Source organism: Neovison vison, chromosome 8 (assembly GCF_020171115.1).
Source record: "Neovison vison isolate M4711 chromosome 8, ASM_NN_V1, whole genome shotgun sequence".
Taxonomy (NCBI): Eukaryota; Metazoa; Chordata; class Mammalia; order Carnivora; family Mustelidae; genus Neogale; species Neogale vison.
Window position 1 is genome coordinate 62,295,658 of NC_058098.1, and position 21,982 is coordinate 62,317,639.

A 21,982-nucleotide genomic window follows, 5' to 3' on the forward strand; every position below is an offset into this window, starting at 1 on the left:
ACAAATTTTAGGATTATTTGCTCCAGCTCTTTGAAGAATGCCGGTGGAATTTTGATCGGAATGGCATTAAAAGTATAGATTGCTCTAGGCAGTATAGACATTTTAACAATGTTTATTCTTCCGATCCAAGAGCATGGAATGGTCTTCCATCTATTTGTGTCTTCTTCAATTTCTTTCATGAGTGTTCTGTAGTTCCTCAAGTACAGATCCTTTACTTCTTTAGTTAGGTTTATTCCCAGGTATCGTATGGTTCTTGGTGCTATAGTAAATGGAATCGATTCTCTAATTTCCCTTTCTGTATTTTCATTGTTAGTGTATAAGAAAGCCACTGATTTCTGCACATTGACTTTGTATCCTGCCACGTTACTGAATTGCTGTATGAGTTCTAGTAGTTTGGGGGTGGAGTCTTTTGGGTTTTCCATATAAAGAATCATGTCATCTGCTAAGAGAGAGAGTTTGACTTCTTCATTACCAGTTTGGATACCTTTTATTTCTCTCTGTTGTCTGATTGCTGTTGCTAGGACTTCTAATACTATGTTGAACAAGAGTGGTGAAAGTGGCCATCCTTGTCTTGTTCCTGATCTCAATGGGAAGGCTGCAAGCTTTTTCCCATTGAGGATGATATTTGCTGTGGGTCTTTCATAGATAGATTTGATGAGGTTCAGGAATGTTCCCTCTATCCCTATACTTTGAAGCGTTTTAATCAGGAACGGATGCTGGATTTTGTCAAATGCTTTTTCTGCATCAATTGAGAGGACCATGTGGTTCTTCTCTCTTCTCATATTAATTTGTTGTATCACATTGATTGATTTGCGAATGTAGCCCAGGGATGAATCCCACCTGATCATGGTGAATAATCTTTTTAATGTGCTGTTGGATCCTGTTGGCTAGGATCTTGTTGAGAATCTTAGCATCCATATTCATCAGTGATATTGGTCTGAAATTCTCCTTTTTGGTAGGGTCCTTGCCCGGTTTGGGGATCAGGGTAATGCTGGCTTCATAGAAAGAGTCTGGAAGTTTTCCTTCTGCTTCAATTTTTTGAAACCGCTTCAGGAGAATAGGTGTTATTTCTTCTTTGAAGGTTTGGTAGAATTCCCCAGGGAATCCGTCAGGTCCCGGGCTCTTGTTTTTTGGGAGGTTTTTGATCACTGATTCAATCTCGTTATTAGATATCGGTCTATTCAGGTTGTCGATTTCTTCCTGGTTCAATTTTGGTAGTTTATATTTTTCCAGGAATGCATCCATTTCATCTAGGTTGCTAAGCTTATTGGCATATAACTGTTCGTAATAACTTCTTTTTTTTTTTCTTTCTTTCTTTCTTTCTTTCTTTCTTTCTTTCTTTCTTTTTTTTTTTGTAAGCAATGTCTGCTTTTATTTTTTAAGTTTTCATTTAAATTCCAGGATAACATACAGTAATATTAGTTTCAGGTGTCAGTACAGTGATTCAACACTTACAAACATCACCCTGTGCTTATCACCACACACTCACTCCTCATTCCCCATCACCTATTTAACCTATAATTCTACCAACCTCCCTTACGATAACCATCAGTTTGTTCTTTCTAGTTAAGAGTTTCTTAGTTTGCTTCTCTCTCTTTATCCCCCTTTGTTTATTTGTTTTCTTTCTTTTTTTGTTGTTTTTTGTTTTGTTTTTTTTATTTTTTTTATTTTTTTCCAATTTATTTATTTTCAGAAAAACAGTATTCATTATTTTTTCACCACACCCAGTGCTCCATGCAAGCTGTGCCCTCTCTAATACCCACCACCTGGTACCCCAACCTCCCACCCCCCCACCACTTCAAACCCCTCAGATTGTTTTTCAGAGTCCATAGTCTCACATGGTTCATCTCCCCTTCCAATTTACCCAAAAGCACATACCCTCCCCAATGTCCATAACCCTACCCCCCTTCTCCCAACCCCCCTCCCCCCTGTTCGTAATAACTTCTGATGATTGTTTCTACTTCCTTGGTGTTAGTTGTGATCTCTCCCTTGTCACTCATAATTTTATGAATTTGGGCTTTCCCTCTTTTCTTTTGGATTAGTGTAGCCAGTGGCTTATCAATCTTATTGATTCTTTCAAAAAACCAGCTTCTAGTTTCATTGATATGTTCTACTGTATCTCTGGTTTCTCCCTCATTGATCTCAGCTCTAATCTTGATGATTTCCCTTCTTATGTGTGGAGAAAATTCAGCATTTTTTGATGAAACTCTTAAACTAGAACTAAAAAGAAACTTTATTAGTTTGAGAAAAACTATCATGAGAAACAAACACATTAAATTAGAAAGCATGGCACTGGAATTACTTTATCTTAAGTTCAAGAGTAAGATAAGTATGCCTGCACTTGCCTGTGGTATTCGGTATTATTTTAAAAGGCTTAACCAGTGTGATTAAAAAAGGCACAGAGGTTAGGAATAAGTCAGTTATTATTCATAGATGTTAAGATTGCCCACCTAGAATAAACAGACCACAAACTAAAAACCATATTAGAATTACAGTAGAATATCCTTATTTGGATATCTGAATATTGAAAATATTTAAACTATGTGAGTTGTAATTTTTTTTAAGGATACTCTTTTTTTTTTTTAAGATTTTTATTAGATAGGGCACACATGAAAGAGAGCGAGCACTTGCAGGGAGTGGGGGAGAGTAACAAAGGGGATGGGAGAGGGAAGAGGGGGAAGACTCAAGTAGACTCTATGCGAGTCTAACTTGGGGCTCTGTGTCAGAACCCTGAGATCATGACTTGAGCCGAAATCAAGAGTTGGACGCTTAACCTACTGAGCCACCCAGGTGCCCCTTAAGTGGTATTCTTATAAAAACATGCCACAGTATATATAGGTGAAGGGCAAAGTGCTATTTGTAAAGAGATGATATGAGCATCCTGCCAGTTGACAACATGGTGGTCAAACCCACACAAGTCAGCATGGAATGGAGTGTAATGGTGATTTAAGTAACACGATGGTCACATTGGTAACAAATAAATTGTGATTTTTCTCACCTATATTTTGGTGGACAGGAACTGTTTCAGAAACATTGAATTCCAGCTTTACATTACATATCTACATATGCACATAGAAAAATAGGTATCTGGGTATATTCTATTTTTTCAACATTTCTTTGTATACACTTCTTCTTCATCTGTGTTCTAATTTTACATCTATAATTAAATTATTAAACTCCTTCTGTTAAAGTTTCCCTTGTCATCTCTTGGTTGAATGGAGTTCATTTTCTCGTAGATTCTTCAAAGAGAGGTCATAGATTACAAAATTTCTTGAGCATTGACGTGTTTAAAATTATTTTCCTATAGCTTTGATACTTGAAGAACAGTTAGGCTAGAGGGAAAGATCTTTGGTTCACACTTTCTTGAGTTTCTTAGAAGTGCTGCACTATTGTTGTCCTGCTTTGTCTGTTGTTTTTGAGAAGTCTCAGATCAGTCCAGCTATTCTTTCCTTATAAGTCATTTAATCTTTTTTCCTGGTGGTCCTAAGGATTCTTTACCTTTGTTTAGTAGCTTTGTGGAAGTATGGCACTGAGTTGATTATGAAAAGTTAGCTTATTGTGCTGGCAGTGAGCTCTTTCGGTATTGTAGATTCAAGTCCTTTATATCCAGGAAGGTTTTTTTTAATAGTTTTAAATATTAGTTCTGTTTCACTTTGTTTTGCCCCTTGGGACTCCAGTTATGTAAATGTTACTCCTTCTTTGGTTGTTTTCTAGTCTGTCTTTCTGACTCATCTTCATTTTTTCTTTGTCTCATTTTCATTTTCTTGATGGTCTTTGTAGTTTTTCCTCCAGTGTCCTTTATTATGTTTTCAATCTATTTCTTCTTCTAATCTGTTTCTTCTTTTAATCTATTTCTTCTATATAAGTCAGTCTACATTTCTGATGATTTTAGCTTTTTTTCTAATTCTTCTCTGAGTTTAATCAAGTTTCATTACTTTCAGTTTTTTTGTCCATTATGAGCTCATATTTTGAAGATTTGATTCAGAGTATCCTCCAGTAAACCCAAATGCTTGTTTGAAAATATTTAATTCAGTTTGGAGTGTTGCATTTCACTTTCCTTCTGTTTTGTCATTGGTTTTACTAAGGATGATTTTCTTCAGCTGAGCATTTGGATTATTCTCATTTTCTGTTTTATTTTTGTAGCAGTCTTTAAAAAATAAATGGAATGAGGCATCCACATTTCTGTGGACAGAAGTGTCCCCCACTCCTTTTTTTTTTTTTTTTAAAGAAATACCTATTTATTTTAGAGAGAGAATGAGCACAGGTGGGAGGGGTAAGGAGAGAGAGAGAGCATCTCATGCAGACTCTGCACTGAGACTGGAGCCCAACACAGGGCTTAATCCCATGACCCCAAGGCAATGACCTGAGCTGAAACCCAAGAACTAGGCACCCAACCAGCTGTGCCACACAGGTGCCCCAGAAGTGTCCTATTTCTTAATCCACTCAATGGAATGTAAAAAAAAAAAAAAATAGAGTGTATCCAGAACATGACAGAATTGGGTCAAGACTTAAAAGTTCATTATGATTTTGGAATTAAGAAGTTTATACTCTAGAATAGAATTAAAGTGGTTAGTTGAAGGATAAACATACAACTATCAAATAATGGATAATATTATGTCCTTAAGTCACAAAAAAATGAAAAGGACAAAGATCGGTAAATTACCTATTTTAAAATTCAAAACTTCTCTTTGGAAAAAAGGCAGTATTAATTTAAAAAGCAAGCATCAGGGGTACCTGGATGGCTCAGTCAATTAAGCATCCGACAAGGTAAGCAAAGGGGAAAATAGTCAATTCATAAGTGAAAATACAAGTAACCAGTAAAGATAGGAATTATCAGATCAGAAACAGTGTTTTATAAAACAATGACAGATCATTATCACTTACCAGATTAGAAATTGTAAATAGTATGTGTTAGCAAAGAATTAGAAACAGTCTAAATGTTCACTAAATAGGGTAGCTAACTAAATGTCAGAGAATCTGCTGTGGAGTAATGTGCTGATAATCAAGAGAGACCTAGTTCCAGGGGTTTTGAGTGGCTCGGTCTCGGATAAGCAGCCAGCTCTTGATTTTGGCTTGGTCATGATCTCAGGGTTGTGTGGTCGAGCCTTGTGTCAGGCTCCTCACAGACACTGGAGCCTACTTAAAAATTCTCTCTCCCTCTCCCTCTGCCCCTACTCCTCGCTCCTGACTCACGCGTTTCTGCTCGCTCTCTCCCACTCCCTCTCTTTCGCTCCCCAAATTGAAAGAGAAAAAGGCAGCTCCAGTTGCATTAGTACAAATGAAACACACTGTTGGGTGAGAAAAGGAAGTGAAAATGGAGTAGTGTTGTCTTAGTCCATTCAGGTTACTATACACTGGGTGGCTTACAAACCAAAGAAATGTATTTCTCCTAGTTCTGGAGGCTGGAAGCCCAAAATCAAGAAATATATTCACTTCAAGAGCCTGCTTCCTGGTTCATGGACAGCTGTCTTTCCCTGTGTTCTTACATGGCAAAGGGGCCTAGGATCTCTGGGGTTCCTTCTGTGACTACACTCATCCTATTTATGATGGCTTTGCCCGTATGACCTGATTGCCTTCCAGAGGCCCCATACCAAAATACCAGCACATGGAGGTTTAGACTTCAACATGAATTTTGGGGGCAGGGGAAGACAAATAGTCTGTAAGAAATATATAATGTAAATACAGCTTAATAGCATTTGTGTTTTTAAAAAACATGCAGACAGTCCTCTGTATATCAGTAGGTAGGTAGACATAGGTAAATAAACTGAAAGAATCTAGAGCAATCAATTTCAGCCTTGTCTGTGGCAAGGGATATCTGGTATTTAATCTTTATAAAAACAATGGACAAAAGAAGTGTTCAGAGGGAAATTGATAGCATTGTGAAAGTGTATAGTAGAAAAGAAGATCTAAAAATCACTTGTCTAAGCTTCCATCTTAGGAAACTAGACAAAGAAGAGCAAATTAAATCTGAAGTAAGCAGAAGAAAAAATGATAAAAATTATAGCAGAAGTCAGTGAAGTTGAAAACAAGAAATCAGTGAAGAAAATCAACAAAAACCGGTTCTTTGATAATAGATTTTATACGTCAGTTTTATTTTATCAATAAAATCGATGAGCCTCTAGTCAGGCTAGCTGAAAGAAAGGAGCATGGACACAGATGATTAGTACTGGAAATGAAAGAAAGGATACTGCTACAGATCAGGGACATTAAAAAGACAATCAAGGAATACCATGAACAACTCTGTGCCTCCAGATGTGATGACCTACAAGAAATGGACCAATTCCTTGTAGGTTAGATACAATCTGCCAGAACTTACACCAGAAGTAGACAATTTGAATAAGCCTATATCAGTTAAAGAAATTGAATCAGTAATTAATAACCCAGAAGACCTGGGGTTTGGCCATGGCTTTTTATGTACAACACCAAAGGAGAAGCTGGATTTCATTAAAATTCACATTTTCTGCTGTGAGAAAGACACTGTCAAGAGAATGAAAAGACAAGCCACAGATTGTAGAAATATTTGGAAAAGACGTATTTGATAAAGAACTGTTATCCAAAATATACAAGGAATTTAATCTTAAACTCAACAGTAAGAAAACCAATGACCCAATTTAAAAATTGGTCAAAGTTCTTAATAGATAATACAGAAGGTATATACATGGTAAACATGAAAAGATGCTTCACCTCAGGGAAATGCCAATTAAAGCAACAGTGAAATACCACTACACACCTTTTAGAATGGCCAAAATCCAGAACACTGACACCACCAAATTGTGCCAAGGATGATGAGCAGCAGGAGCTCTCATTCATCACTGATGGAGATGCAAAAATGGTACAGCCACTTTGAAAGAAAGTTCGGTGGTTTCTTACAAAACTAAACATACTCTTCCCATACGATCCAGCCTTTGTGTTCCTTGGTGTTTGTCCAAAGCGGTTAAACACTTAGGTCCACACAGAAACCTGTAGACAGGTGTATAGCAGCTTGATTCATAATTGCCAAAACTTGAAAGTAACCAAGATGTCCTTCTGCATTTGAATGGGTAATGAAACTGTGGTACGTAGAGATGATGGGATATTATTCAGCACTAAAAAGAAGGGTGCTGTCAAGCCATGAGACGACATGGAGGAGACTTAAATGCAAATGTCCGAGGGAAAGAAGCCAATCTGAAAAGGCTACCTACTATATTCTACGTATATGACATTCTAGCAAAGGCTAAATTACAGAAACGGTGGAAAGGTCAGTGGTTGCCAGTGGTTAAGGGGAGTAGGTGGAGCACAGAGGATCCTTAGGGCACTGAAACCACTCTGTATGATATTATAGTACTGGATCCAAACTCACCAAGTGTACAGGAGTGGACCCTGTTAACTGTGGACTTAGGGTGATAATAATTCTCCAGAAAGAGTAGGTTCATCACTTGTAACAAAGGTACCACACTGTCAGGGGATGTTTTATGATGGAAGTGGTTATGCATATTTGGGGGCAAAGATGGTATATGGGAAATCTCTACCTTACTCTCAACTTTGCTGTGAACTGCTCTTAAAAAAAAGAAAAAAAGCGTTGAAAAAATAGTGAAAGAAGGGCATATCGCATAAAATTAATTTTATAGAAAACATAGTTAAATGAAGGGACAGTATCAAGAACACTACAAACTAAAATACAGGTAAAACTTAGAAAAATATGCATGAGTTTTTATGTAGAAAATTAGGAAAATCATTATGTAGTAAATATGAAAATTAATAAAATTATAAACCTCATAGGTGAAAGTCTGAATAGCTAGAAAAAAGATTTCATGTTCTGTAAGGAAAGATATTGGAAAGTTACTTCCTTAAAAATTAACAAATGTAGTATAGTTTTGTTTTGTTTTTAAGATTTTATTATTTATTTGATACAGAGAGAGAATCACACAGCCAGAGAAGGAACACAAGCAGGGGGAGTGGGAGAGGGAGAACAGGCTTCCCAGAGCAGGGATCCCGATGTGGAGCTCGATCGCAGGAGCCTGGGATCATGACCTGAACCGAAGGCAAATGAATAACAACTGAGCCACACAGGAGCCCCCGAACGTAATATAATTTTAATCAAAGTCCCAGTAGGACTTTTGGGTGGTATTTATAAGCTTAATTTGAAAGGGTAAATGTGTAAGAAGCAGAGAGAACTTTTTAGAAAGAAGTCAGGGTAATGTAGGAATCTTACCCTATCAGCTATCAAATGCAGCAAAAGCTTATTTTAGTCAAAGGGTGGTGGTGTGGCAGTGTCCTGACAGACCAGTGGACCAGATTATTCGGCATCAGCATGTTCGTTAATGTCATTTTTTGTGAATTCTAAGACAGTTTTTCAGTTTTAACATTTTTGACCACAGGATTAATTTTACAATTAACGTAAACCATGATGTTGAGCATTTTCTCCTTCCTTCTTTATATAAGATACATGATGGGGCATCTTAAAATCTGTGACATCTTGGATTGAATGAAATATTATGAAATCAAGTATATACACACGGACCTGTATATACTCACACACAAAATGAGGCCCACTCAAAAACCCCTCCCAAGTTTTACAGTAGAGTCTTATGTGCAGCGATGATATTTGTCTTTCTTAGGCACTTTCCGACTGCTTTAACACTACATACAATGCAAATGGATTGCATAGTGAAGTTACAACTATTGCAAAATATGCAGGATTTCATGAAGTCTGAGAATGATGTTGGAGAAGTATTTAATTTATCCACTGCCTTTGGCATATAAGAATCTAGTTTTCTTTTTCAAGCTAAAATCCCTGCCAAGACTTTTCTTCAGAATTTATTATGAAATTTTGGTCTTTGTTTTAAATATATTCACTTGAAATGGCCTGTGTGTAATGTCAGTTACCCTCAGAAGTAGAAATATCCTACTTATTGTACAGGTGGTATTTCAACACAAGAGCGTAGTGGGGCATCTGGATGGGAACAGTCAGTTAAGCGTTGGACTCTTGGTCTTGGCTCAGTTCATGATCTCAAGGTCATGAGATCGAGCCCCACTTTGGGCTCCATTCTCGGCATGGAGTGTACTTAAGATTCACTCTCCTCCCTTTGCCTCTCCCCCTGCTCGTGCTTGCTTGAGTGCACTCTCTTTCTCTCTAAAATTAATCTTAAAAACAAAAACAAAAAGAAAAAAAACTTTGACTCAACAGAAGAGTGTAGTATCAAACTGGTGGGACAAAGACTCTCTTTGCTGCACAAGGTAATAACTTGGATTCTGCCTGATGAACATAGATTTCAAATAGCTGAAATTTCTGAGCACGAAAAAAAATTAAAATTCCAGAAGAAAATATAGGAAAATAGTTTTTAGAAATCCCAAAGTCTTAAAGCATGCTCTCTCCATGGAAGTGATATTGTCCCTGAGGGAACATAAATGGATTCATAGGAGGTGAGAAAAGTCTGAACTGCTAGAATGTTTATGACCCTCCAAAGGACCTCTATATACATCAACAGATCTACGGTATATTTGTGATATTGAAGTTATGGGGAAGGAGGCAATTAAAGAAAAAGATGTCTAGCAAGGCTCCTAGTAGGGGTGATAGTGAGAAACAGCCAATAAACCGTGCTATAGAGAAAAGTGACAGATTCTACAGTATGCATATATTTGAAACTTCTTGACTATGAAAGACACTGTAAACCAAAGTAAAAGGTGGGTGACAAAGGATTTCAACACATTAAGGCTGTCTGTGTTTGTCTCACATACCCTCCCCATGGGAAAAAAAAAAAAAGATAAAGGACCTCATTCCTTTTTAAAAAAAAAATGCTTTCTCTAAAAAAAAAAATTTTTTTTTTAAGAAGTGAGTGTTAGATTGGGAGAAAAGAGTTCTCAACTTCTGTAATTGACAGAGGAGTGTACCTTTAACATATTGAAGTTCCCACAAATGGTTAACCAAGAAACAACAGTAGAAATAAGGGCAAAGGATGTGGAGTCAGGTTTGGTTTATTTACTACAGTGAGTCCATTCCTCAGTTTGTTTGGTGTTTATTAGATGTGAATGACCATCTGTATTTCAAAAGGAATTACACATAACACCTTGTGGGGGCCCTTCTGTTTTAGACATTTGAGCTCTAAGAGGTGTGTTACCACAGAGTTGGATCAAATAATGTGACATGGAAAAATCCATTTAGTTTTTTCTTTGTTATTTTATGCCTTTTCCTAAAATTTCCTGAATGTATGACATCATTGACTTTATCAGCGTCCCTTTTTAAGAATATGGGAGTGTGTTGTATTTTTAGCCAAACCTAAATTCTTTGTTCTAACAAGATGAGTTTTTGCTATTTTATGTGTGTTTATTTAAAACAAGTTCTAGAAATTCTCATGATGAACTGCACAGGAATATTTTATCAGATATGAACAGTTTTATGTTAATGAGTGTGCAATATTAAATATCCTAAATAGTTTCCAGCACGTTAAACATGCTGAACCAAATACTAAAATTCCAAATATTAATGCTGTTTTGTCATTAAAAGTTAATCAGAATTGTAGACATGTCTCCTAACTTAAGTTAAATATACCTATAAATTTTTATTTTTGTTTATTTTCATTTCGCTTTTTATTAGCGACCCAGTGGGGAGAAGATGGCCGTCCATTTCATTTTCTCTTTTATACCGGCAAACAGTCGTATTATTCATTAATGCATGTAAGTATATTACATCAATGATTAATAATATGAACTGTAAGCTTAAGTGACTGTAGCAGAGATCTTGCTCGGCTTCAGGATTTACCTAGTATGTTTCAGACTGAGCAAAACTAAGATCTCTAGAGGTAAGGCAGTATGTCGAAAGACTTTATATCTTACTAACTCATTTTTGCTAAAGGTAAATAAACACCATAGAATTTATATCTGAATGTCTGGCCTTAAAATGCTGGTACTTACAAATTGAGATCATTTTTGGAGGTCGGTGCTCCGCTCAGTCATAATGCACGCACGTGCGTGGAGGGTAAGGCTGCTGTCAGGGACTGTAAGGCGTTTGCCATGGGCAAATTGTTGTCTGTACTTTTTGTTTATCCTATACAGTTTTTGCCCTTCAGAGGCGAATGCAGCGTTATGAGTCTAGAATTTGTGCCCTCCAAAGACCTAAGAAATGGTTTTATTACACGTTGACTTGTAACTACGTTTGAGTGTACCGGGAGCAGCTTTTTCTCGTTGTTGTTTCAGTGCTCTAAGTGTCTGATAGCGTGCAAATTTGGGGGTTCCCTAGGGTATTACGAATAAAATGGCTAGCTGCTAATACCCAGTTTTGGACAACAGAACCTATCTTGCTTTAAGAACACGGTGTCAAGCTTTTTTTTCTTCATTATACGGTTTTTAAAAAATTGCAAAAACATGCACCGGGCTTCCCCGGCCTCGGTCAGCTTTCAGGTTGCTTGAATCCCAGGCACACATTCACTCGGCTTTTTTAGAACTCTCTGGTGTTTATTTGTGCTCCACAAACCCAAAGGACAAAATCCCCACTTGTCAGGTACATTTATTTCTTGAGGAAAAAAAAGAAAACCTTCTTTTCGCTTTTTGTTGACCTTGGGCAAATGAGCTTCTTGCCCTGGCAGAAATGAAATGAATGATAAATGTAGAGTGTGTCTTTGCTGACTAATGGAGCTGCGGCTGGCTCTCCGCGGAGCCTCCCCCGCAGCCCGAGGCTGCCCGAGGACCCCTGCTGTTCATTTAAATAGGTATGTCAAATCTGCCTCCAAACGCCGCTGGTTTGATCTGTGGTAATATTTGTGAAGGTTCCATATGGACTTGAGCCCCCTGCAGTGCTAAGAAATAATGTACAACGCTTCATGGTGCAGACGCAAATTTTCTCTGAAAAGGGATGCAATGCTGCGTTTTAGCTGTCGGAGGGGATGATGGAGCTGACGCGCTAGGCCTGTCAACTTGTTACACGGATGGGTTGCACGCAGCGAAGCTGTGGAAAATCTGTGCCTTTTAACTTTTCTACTTAATCACGGTTGTAGCATTGCCTTTAGACTGTATGCTACATTAATTCTCTTCCTGCCTTCTGCCTTTCATCCCGAGTTTCACGGAAAAAAGTAAAGTATGCAGGTCTTGTAGGGGAGCCTTATCAAACAGCTGTCAGCTGACAAGCCATTTGCATTTGTTTGGGCTGAAACTGAGCAACCCAAGGGCAAGATATTTTGTTGCATTCCATCATAATGAAGAAATTACACATTGTAGAAGGGCCCTAACATCGGTTTGGGTTGGTTTCTGTGTTTTAGGAAGGTACTGCTCAAGAAGACGGTCGGTTTCACTACCGTAGTCTGACTGAAGATGTCAAATTACAACTGATTAATAAAGGGTTTTCTTTTGTTGTTGTTGTTTTGTTCTGAGTAATACAGTTTCTGTTACATAGATCTGAGTTCTTCAGGCTTTTCTGTTCTAGTTCAACTCTGTAATTTAGGTCTGTTCATTGTGTCGGGTGTTTTGACTCCCCGGGCAGTGTGGGGCTCAGCATTTGCTGTAGTGCTCATCGGAACAGTTTGCATGTATAGAATGACAGATCGTTTGGTTTGACCTGAGTGTTTTAATTCAAATCATTAATAAAACCTTGTGTTTCTAAACCAACTTTTTATGGAATCTTAAAGTAAATGTATGCGTGGAAAAAAAGGACAAGTGCTTTCCTAAATCTGCGCCCATCAGCTTCCTGTATGGCGGATGCTCTTGACAGCTGTGGTCGTGCCAGCCTCGTTTCCTAGATGGTGCAGGTGATCGCCCTCCTAGAGACCCTCTGCTATTCTGAAGCACTGACTAAATATCCACTGGTCACTTTACAGAAGTGGTTTTGTAGGGAAGTCAGGCATCGGGTATACAGAAAAAAAGGATAAAACTTGAAACTGCTTCATGTGTTTGCTCACTCCTTTGTTCTGCCTCCTCTTGGGGTGGGGAGGGCGGTTCAGATGCCGTTCGATTCTGTGGGAGGGTGATCCCACTGCAACAAGGAGTTGACCCCCAAAGACTGTGGCAGGCCTTAAACACTTGGAAGTGTATCTTTGCTGTTGCCATTTCTTTTGATACAGGTTCTTACCATGTGACACCGTAAAAAGACCCTAAGCCAAACTAGGTTTTCTGGTTAGCTAACTGTAATTTTGTGAGGCATGGCAGTCGTGGCCCAAGCTTTTGGACAAACAAACAAACAAAAAAACCTCACGGGTCTCAAATATACGTGTGCAGTTCTGCCCAGGAGACCTTTCTGACATCAGGTAACCTTTTTGTCTTCTGTAATAATGCCAATTCCTCTTTTTGGTATTTGGTCACTATTGGTATAGTAGGCTTATGTATTACCTCATAGCAACTAACACAAGAGAGTCCCTGTGTGGCTTACAGTTAAGGATAACCTCCAGTGCTTTAGTGAACACTGTTTCCAATTGGCCTGTCATCAGTCCATCCGGTCTTTGTGGAGAAGCAGGGAGGTTTTTGAGGGAAGATGAGGACGAGAAGAAAGAAGCAATTTATTGTTGCTGCCCAGATGTGAAGCGTGATAGGAAAGCGTGAAGTGGAGTGGAGGAAACGTGCTGATCCGTAGCGGCCTCAGCTTTTGTAAATGTGTTACTTTCCAAAGGTTGTTGCCCCCTTCCTTGGGATTGCCTTTCTCCTATGGATATAATATATGTCTTCAGGTTCCTGGGAAAGTCAGTATAAACCCACTTATTTTACACTGTAGTGAATGTGGGATACATATGTAATGTAAAAAGTATAGGACAGAACAAACAAGTAGTGTCTTAAGGAGAAAAAAATAGTTTAAGTAAAAAGAAGTAAGAGACTTAAGGAGTTTCTCAGAAGGTTCTTGAGTACTAAAAAGGGAGCTCCATGCTTGATGGCATTGGCTCATCTGTCTTTTCTCACCCAAAATGGATGGCTTTCCATTTCCTTAATGGCCATGTGACGAGTAGAACTTGTATACTTCTCAGACATGATTTAGAGTTTGAGTTTAGGGTTTCAGGAGCAGAAGGAATGAACAGAGGGAGAAGAAGAGAAGTTTCCTGCAACAACTGAGCTGAAGTGTAAAGGAAAGGGAAGACTTTTTAAAGAGGATAAAGGTATGTGTGCGCTAAAGAAAATGCTATGCCATGGCGCAGCTGAGCTGTGAATAGCCTTGGTGTAGATGAGGGAGAAAGCCATGTGTGCACAGTCAAGGGACAGAGTGGAAGGGTGGTCTGTCTGCCCTTGGGGCCTGCCAGTCTGGTGGGGGCGGGGGGGGTGGCTCCCCTTGCCCACAGGAGCTGGAGCCTTTCCAGGCCAGCCACACTGGTGGTAAAGAAGGTTTTACCCAGGGCGCCTGGGTGGCTCAGTGGGTTAAGCCGCTGCTTTTGGCTCAGGTCATGATCTCAGGGTCCTGGGATCGAGTCCCGCATCGGGCTCTCTGCTCGGCAGGGAGCCTGCTTCCTCCTCTCTCTCTCTGCCTGCCTCTCTGCCTACTTGTGATCTCTCTCTGTCAAATAAATAAATAAAATCTTTTAAAAAAAAAAAGAAGGTTTTACCCATGAGCAAGACATTTACAACCTGGACAGCCATGGTTGAGTTTGGGTAAGGCCTTTACTTGTAGGAAAAATGTTAATTCAGGTTTACTCATTCGTATATACACATTCTTGAAAAATTTAAATTCACTTACTATAAGCAAATTGAAAATTATTTAAAATTCATTACGGGAAGGGATTATTTGACTCTAAAGTGGAAACCTTTTATAAAACATGATTCATTTAGTCTGGGCTTGTCTACTGCAGCCTTTCCCAGAGTTTGCTAAGAAACACAGGTAATAAAATATTATTCATGAAAAAGGTTCTGCCATGAAGTGAGTTTGGCAGTGCTGCCCCTTGAGTCCTGGGAAACTCCACCAGGAGCTTCGGGATAGCATGATAAAGTCTGGCAGTAAAGAAGCCTGTTGCAGTAACCCACTGCTGCTCAAACATTGGGTCACGGAACCTTTGCCGCCCGGAGCCCCTTTTAATGTTCCATGAGACCAGTGCTTGGAAAAGGCTGTACAGACATTGAAGAAATCAGTTATCAAATACCTTGGGCATTTGCTGACATTTCACACAAACTCCCTCACCCCAATTTCTGTGATACAGTTGTGCATCTCTTTTTGATGCAGTTTTTACTGCACCAGGAGTTGAGCTTCTTAAATCTATAAGCCTCATTTATATTTTAGGATTCGCTTTATAGTAAACAATGGAATATTTTCAAAGGATTTCTGTAAACTGAAGGAATTACATGGCCACAGATGAAATCTGTTCCCAAAAAAGTTGGAAGTTAAGCAATAAATAGATCATTATATATTATTTAAACTACTCTGCTGACGTGAAAAGAAAAAGGTTAAAATTTGAAAGGTTAAAACCAAGTAATTCTAATCCTGATAACTTATGCATAAATGGGATTCATTTGCCTTTTGAAAGAAGCCTGGCTTATTTAGAAATTCTCTGGTTTATTTTAAATGACTTAAGTAACCGTCTGTGTTCATAAAGCACGAGAACAGCAGCCCTGGAAGTGACTTCACTATGCGAAGATCCCAGACTTCAAGAAACAAAAGTCCTGGGACTTAGTGCCACGAACTCTTACGTAGTTTGCATCGTCTTTGTAGTGGTGAATATTTAAAACTTCTGATTTCGTGCCCTTATCTTTTAAAAATGGAGTTAAAACAGTGATCCTTCTCTAAATGAGGTATTACGAAATAACTCCTTAAAACTGTGCAGAGTGCTGGTTTTTAAAAAGCTGCAGGGTGGTGCTGACATTTTTCTGCCCGCTCTTTAAGGCGATATCTGCAGTGTATTGTATTCACAAAGTGATAGCAAGGGCGTGTGGTATGTCACTTGAAGCATTAGATAAATAGCAGTAACTGTGATAAATGAATTCCGTATTATGTTTATTTCATTTTATTTCATTTATATGCCAGTAGCCAAAAATTGGGATGATTGCTACTTAGGAAATCTGATTTTCTGTGATTTTTTTTTTTTTTTTAACAAACGCATATTTTAAGTCCATTACTTTCCTCTTATTTATCTAGTATCTAAGAGGATAGTTACTGTCAGTTCACTGTTGTACGTTTTGGGTATCATTTGGGTATCATAGACTTCTATACCACCCCCACAAAAATTTTATTTGTTTACCCTTCCTAAAATTGGAATTTCTACATGATTAACATAGCCAAAACAGATTTGAGAAGGATACTAAAAAATCATATTGCTCATGCTCTTGGAAGGATTTCGTTTAAGCATCCCTTTTCTGCAACCTGAGCATCTGGTATTTTCAAATTAGGCACCTTCTAAATTTGACTCATACATTATGGAAATCTGATGACATGAGGGGTGGATAGGCTTGCTTTGATTTTATGAAATATTAATCATAGCTGTGATTAATGATTCAGCATTTCACATCTGGGTTATTCCTGTCATATTTGAAAATTATACTATTAAATACAGTATATAAACTTAGTATGGGTGGGGTCACGCTAATTCTCTAGTGTCCTTTAAAAATTAAGTGGAAACTTAACAATATACCAGAAGCTACCAGTGATAATCTGTGATGCTGACAGTTCCTGACATATTTTATACCCTCTGGGATTTTTTGATGCAGGTTAGTACACATCTCTTCAGGGAGCGAAGCTATAGACTCTACTTTCCAGAGAGCTGTTGTCTCTAACTAACCAAGATAGAATCTCTAGAGTGGTCTTATTATATAGAAGAGAAAGAATAAATAGAAATGGTCCACCAGTAAAAGTGTTTCCATTGTTAGACTCTTGAATGCCATCCCTCCCCCCTGCTGTCATTTCTTGACCATTACCATGGGTCAGGCACTGCACTAAATATTGATGCATGTTTTCCTATTTAAAGAAATGTATGGGGTGCCTTATTGAGAATTATGTAGTTCGATGGATTACAACCATCAAAGTGTAAGCATCTGCTGTAAATGAATTTACCATGTTTGAAATTTGACATGTACTGGTTTTGGCTGGTTTTCTCATAGTACACATTTTTTCTGATTATCTCACTTGCACTATCTACAAATGATTATGGAGCTAAATATAACCATGGAAGGTAATGGCACAGTGAAAAAAAAAATGTGAAGAAGAGCATGGACTTAAAGTTGGTCCAGAGTCATTGGAAAATGATGATTACTTTAGCAGTCCACAAGTGACTCAAAATTTGATTATGAGGCGTTCCATACTATGGAATGCCGTAGTTATTCCAGAAATTAACAGCCTTACAAACCAGAGAAGGCATCTTATTACTGTTGTTGGTGTTCTCTAGGATTTGGTTTGTTTGTTTGTTTGTTTGTTTGTTTGGCTGGCTGGATTTGAAAGACTACATCTCTGGCTTCCGTAGGTACGTCCAGACTCGGGCGGACCAGAGAGACCTAGTCTGTTCCTTCCCCAGATCCCCAAGGTGTAGCAGTGTGGCTGGGCCCGGCCTGCCAACAGCCTGGGGCCAGGTGTACAGAGAGATGCGGTGTGCGTGGAGTCTGTCTACTTCTTGTGGGTTCTTATTTCTTCCTTTATTTTACCTGGTCAGAGCATTTGAGAATTCCTTTCTAGAAACAGGTGTACAGAAATTTTTCCGATACGATATCCAGTTGGGGTCACAACCCAGTACCTTAGCTTTCTAAAATGAGTTAAAAGTCAAATGAGACTTCCCAATTCTTGGGAGATAAATTACACAACCAGTCAAATGAGGCTTACCAATTCTTTGGAGATAAATTGTAGAGTTTTAAGTTGAGTAGCAGGTATACATATTACATGTGGATGGTTCACATTCACTTTTGCTTTTGGGGGGTAGACTGTTGTAGTTCTGTTGCCACAGGCAATGGATTTGTACTATGGATATAGCTGTAGAGACTGTTAGACTTAATAATGAACAAGAGAATTGAATTAACTGAATTTTTCCCTTTGTTATGTTATGTTGTATTAGGCTCCTGGTACGTCTAGTGTTTAGATCCAAAAGTCAGTGTATGTAACTTGGAGTCATTAAAACAAATCAGTGGGCCCACCCCAGAGGTTCCTCATCTGAAAGTCTGGGTTGGGGCCCGAGAAATTACGGTTCTAACCGGTTCTACTCTTGTGCTGCTGCTGCTTCCCTGGGAACTGACCTTTGCAGTTACCGAACTGGTGATGGTTTCACTTTGTTTGAGATCCCCATGTACGCAGTTAATGTGCACATGCTCGTACAGACAAGAGACCTGTGCAAAGAGACACTTTCCATTTTTTTAGAGCAAACTTCTTGAGCAACCTTGTGAATTTTACGGCAGCTTAATCAGAGCCCACAAGAAGTTGCCCTTCCAAAATCTGCAATTATTAAGACTGGGATATGGATCGACATGTCTACAGTAACATGTTGTATCGTCATTATTGGACAGTAGCTGGTGATACTGGAAGGTGACATATCAGCCAGGGTAAAAATGTCATTTATATCATCTCTGGCTCATCCTTTGAAAACGTTTACTCATTAGGTATCAGTGTCGTAGATTATGTTAAATCGTAAGTGAATACACGCATACTGCATGTGAGTCCTCAGTGAACACTTGTTCAGTCAAAAAACTGGGAGACAACTTGCATGATTCTACTTTTGTAAACTGATTTCCTGGAAAATGTATTTTATTGATACTGTTCATTGCCAGATTATTGCATTTTACAAGTTCTAACAAAATGGCAGTTTTCCCCTGTTTATATTACAATTTAACAAGTGACATACATTTACAGACTTTGTTGGGAAGTAAATTAATGGAAAGAAATCAAATAATAAATATAATAGAAAACTTTTTAAGATATAGACTAACATGAGGACTTAAATATTATATAAATACTGAATATTAGACAAGTAGTTCAGCTGTAAATACCATAACTTTGCTGGTTAATTCCCTGAATTTAAAGTGTATATTGCTATATAAGTTTAACGGGATAATTTTTGGTCCTGTTTGTGGAACTTAAAGAAAAATAGTTTGTAGCTTTCTTTGTGCTTACCAACCTCACTGGAGTTTTTTTTAAATAGAGTTCTTTATAGAGTAAATATCTTACAGAATTATTTAAAAATCAGTTAATATATGCTATTGTGTATTATACTAAATTCTCATTGAAATTACACCACTGTCCTTTAGTTTGAGAAACAGTATAATTAAAAAGTATTTTCAGTATTATTTGCTGTGCAGCCAGATTCTGTGAGGAGGTCCCTTCTGAACTGAGGAATGCTCACAGGGAAAATACGAAGTAGAAGTCATAATGTACCATAGCTCTTATTTTAGCACATGTATTTTATTTGCCACAGGAAGCATATGGAAAGCTACTAGAAGCAGAAAAACGTCAGAATCAGTTGCAAGCCAAAGGTCTATTTTCAGAAAAAACTGAAACCAAGTAAGTTCTTCTCTTGCATTAGAATACATGAAAATTTTGAATGAAAAACATGCCACTTGTCATTGGTGGTATTTAGTATTTAGGCATACTTAAAGCTTACAAGTGTGTTCCCTGTTTCAGCATTAATCATTAAAGTTAGGGGTCAAAATAACAGGTGAGTTTTTTGTGAGTTTTTAGGAGGAAGTAGATGTTATTGCTGTTATTTTTATCTTCATTCCAGATTTATGTATTAAATGGCACTTATATTTGAAGATGAGGTCCTCGGAATTTTTGTTTATATAGCTGTGTATTTACTAAAATGCCAAAAACAAGGCCTATAAATGTTAAGATTTGGACCTCCATTGGACAGACAGGGATAGGATAGATCTGTCAGCCCGGTGATTTTGGGCTGCTGCTTCACTTACTACTTCTTTTTTTTTTTTAGATTTTATTTATTTGGCAGAGAGAGATCACAAGTAGGCAGAGGGGCGAGCAGAGAGAGAGAGGGAGGAGGAAGCAGGCTCCCTGCCTAGCAGAGAGCCTGATGCGGGACTTGGTCCCAGGACCCTGAGATCATGACCTGAGCCGAAGGCAGAGGCTTAACCCACTGAGCCACTCAGGCAGCCCCCACTTACTACTTCTTATGCAGAAGACACAAGTCTTCGAGAATCCCTTCTCAAAATTGTACACACCACCGCTAGCTCTTTACTTGGACTTGATGATTACTTTATTCCACAGGCAGGCCAACTCTGTGTCCATTGCTTCTCCTTTGAGGTAAATAGTGAAAAATAAGTGCAGTGTTAATTTTTAAGAAACCTGGTATCTTGGTGTATCAGATGAGTTCCACAAGAGCATGTTTAAGTCCTCCAGCAAAACATTTGCTAGACTGGGTGTCTTTTTTAAAGTAGAGTGAGGGAATGAAATAACACTTCTCAAAAATAGTTCAATTGGGTGAAATTTTAATGCTCTGGAATACAAAAATTTGTTTCCCAATCAAGAATTGCTACTACATGTGGGATCTTTTGTGATAGAATTCTAATTGCATGGTTAATTTAAAAGAGAATATATGTGATATTTTAACAGAGACCTGATTGGCAGCAGATGGCTGATTAAGGAGGAACTAGAAGAAATGTTAGTGGAAAAACTGTCAGATCAAGATGTGAGTAATTAATCTTTTAAATTTAAGGGGACCCTGTACAGTAAGAATGCAGACAATTGCTGTATTTAGGATCTCACAGCAATGTTTCTCAGGGGCAGGTGTTCGTTAAGACAGTTCCCTTTCTGAAACATATTTATAGTCATTTTCTGCCATGGGGCCTTATTGCGGTCAGGAAGGTGACATGCCTGCTGTCCAGATCCTCCTATCCACAAGTGCCCTTGCAGTCCTCTGCCAGCGGTTCTTGGGAAGCATGGCAGGTGTCATTTTTCATCTCCTTCAGTAAAGCAGAGAGCTAATTTTACAAGCTAATAATGACAAGTGTAAGGAGTTATCACAGGTTAAGTAGAAAAAGAAGGGAGCACATGGTTGCCTTTGTGCAGTTTGCCGCTCCCTGGCCTACTTGTGTGTAGTTTCTAGAAGGGCGGTATTTTTCATCTTGGAATCTGCGAAACCACCTATGTCAAAATCACTTAAATGCAGCCAGAAAACTGATTAGAAAATGCAGTTTCCTAAGATTCAGCCCTCGCTCAGAATTTCCAGGGGTGTCACCCAGGAATTCATATTTTTAACCAGCTCCCCAGGTGAGTCTTCTACCTTATAAAGTTTGGGCTTTAGGTTTTAATTGGAGTGCTCTTTTGCTAAGTGCTCTAATATGTGCCAGTATTATCTGAGGAAATTTGATGGTTTTAAATATGCTGATGTTCTAAATTTAGATTATTTGTAGAATATTTGAGTGTAAGTTTCACAAATTGTTCCAAGAAGGGTTTTTCCTTCCATGGCACTGGCTAACATTGTTAGTACCTTGCCACCCATGTTGATTCTAAGTCGTGTACTTAAATTGCTCTTTTTCTCGTTTAACATATTGGAGAAATTAATGATTTGGAAACGTTGCAATTTGCTTAACAAGGTGTCAGGCATTTGTTGAGTGGTAGATCTGGAGTTAATTTCTAATATCCTAACTGCCAAGTCACTATTGCTGCATTTGGATCTAACTGAAAAATCTCTCTTTGCTTCTTCATTAAGTGTATCATTTCATTGTTTCTTGTGTTTTTTGGTTGCTTTGATTTTTTTTTTTTTTTTTAAATAATGCAAGTTTGGCTTTTGTTTCTTGGTTCTGTTTTTCCATTTTGAAAACATCCCAAGGACTTTTTTCAGAGGTGTGCAACTGGGAAGACAAAACAAATATATGCATTTTCTGTATATACACGTAATGATATGTATATGTCTCTTATGCATAGACAGTAGATGCGTAGATGATAGTCTGCTATACTTTGGGGGTACTGGATAGTAGAAGAAATCCTGAAGCTGCTGGCTGGTATCAAGATGAGGAAGGTAGGGACTTCTTCCCCCAGCGCATCAGAAAGGCCGTGCCAGACTTGTAGCTACCCCTCTGTATGCTCATGGTCAGTGTGCAGTAGAACTGAGAGAACCGCTGAGAGCAGAGGGCACAGGCCTGGAAATGGAGGGAAAGAACAGAGCTGTGTCAGTCCAGGAACCGC

At 38.4% G+C, this 21,982-nt stretch overlaps 1 protein-coding gene across 1 annotated transcript in view; it reads left to right on the forward strand.

Moving 5' to 3' along the window:
* Positions 1 to 21,982, forward strand: part of MRPS9 (mitochondrial ribosomal protein S9) — a 67,862-nt gene that overhangs the window by 37,788 nt on the left and 8,092 nt on the right. The window contains exons 5-7 of the mRNA XM_044263764.1: positions 10,574 to 10,653; positions 19,260 to 19,345; positions 20,408 to 20,483. Of these exons, the coding sequence (XP_044119699.1) occupies positions 10,574 to 10,653; positions 19,260 to 19,345; positions 20,408 to 20,483 (242 nt within the window). The remainder of the gene's footprint in view (positions 1 to 10,573; positions 10,654 to 19,259; positions 19,346 to 20,407; positions 20,484 to 21,982) is intronic.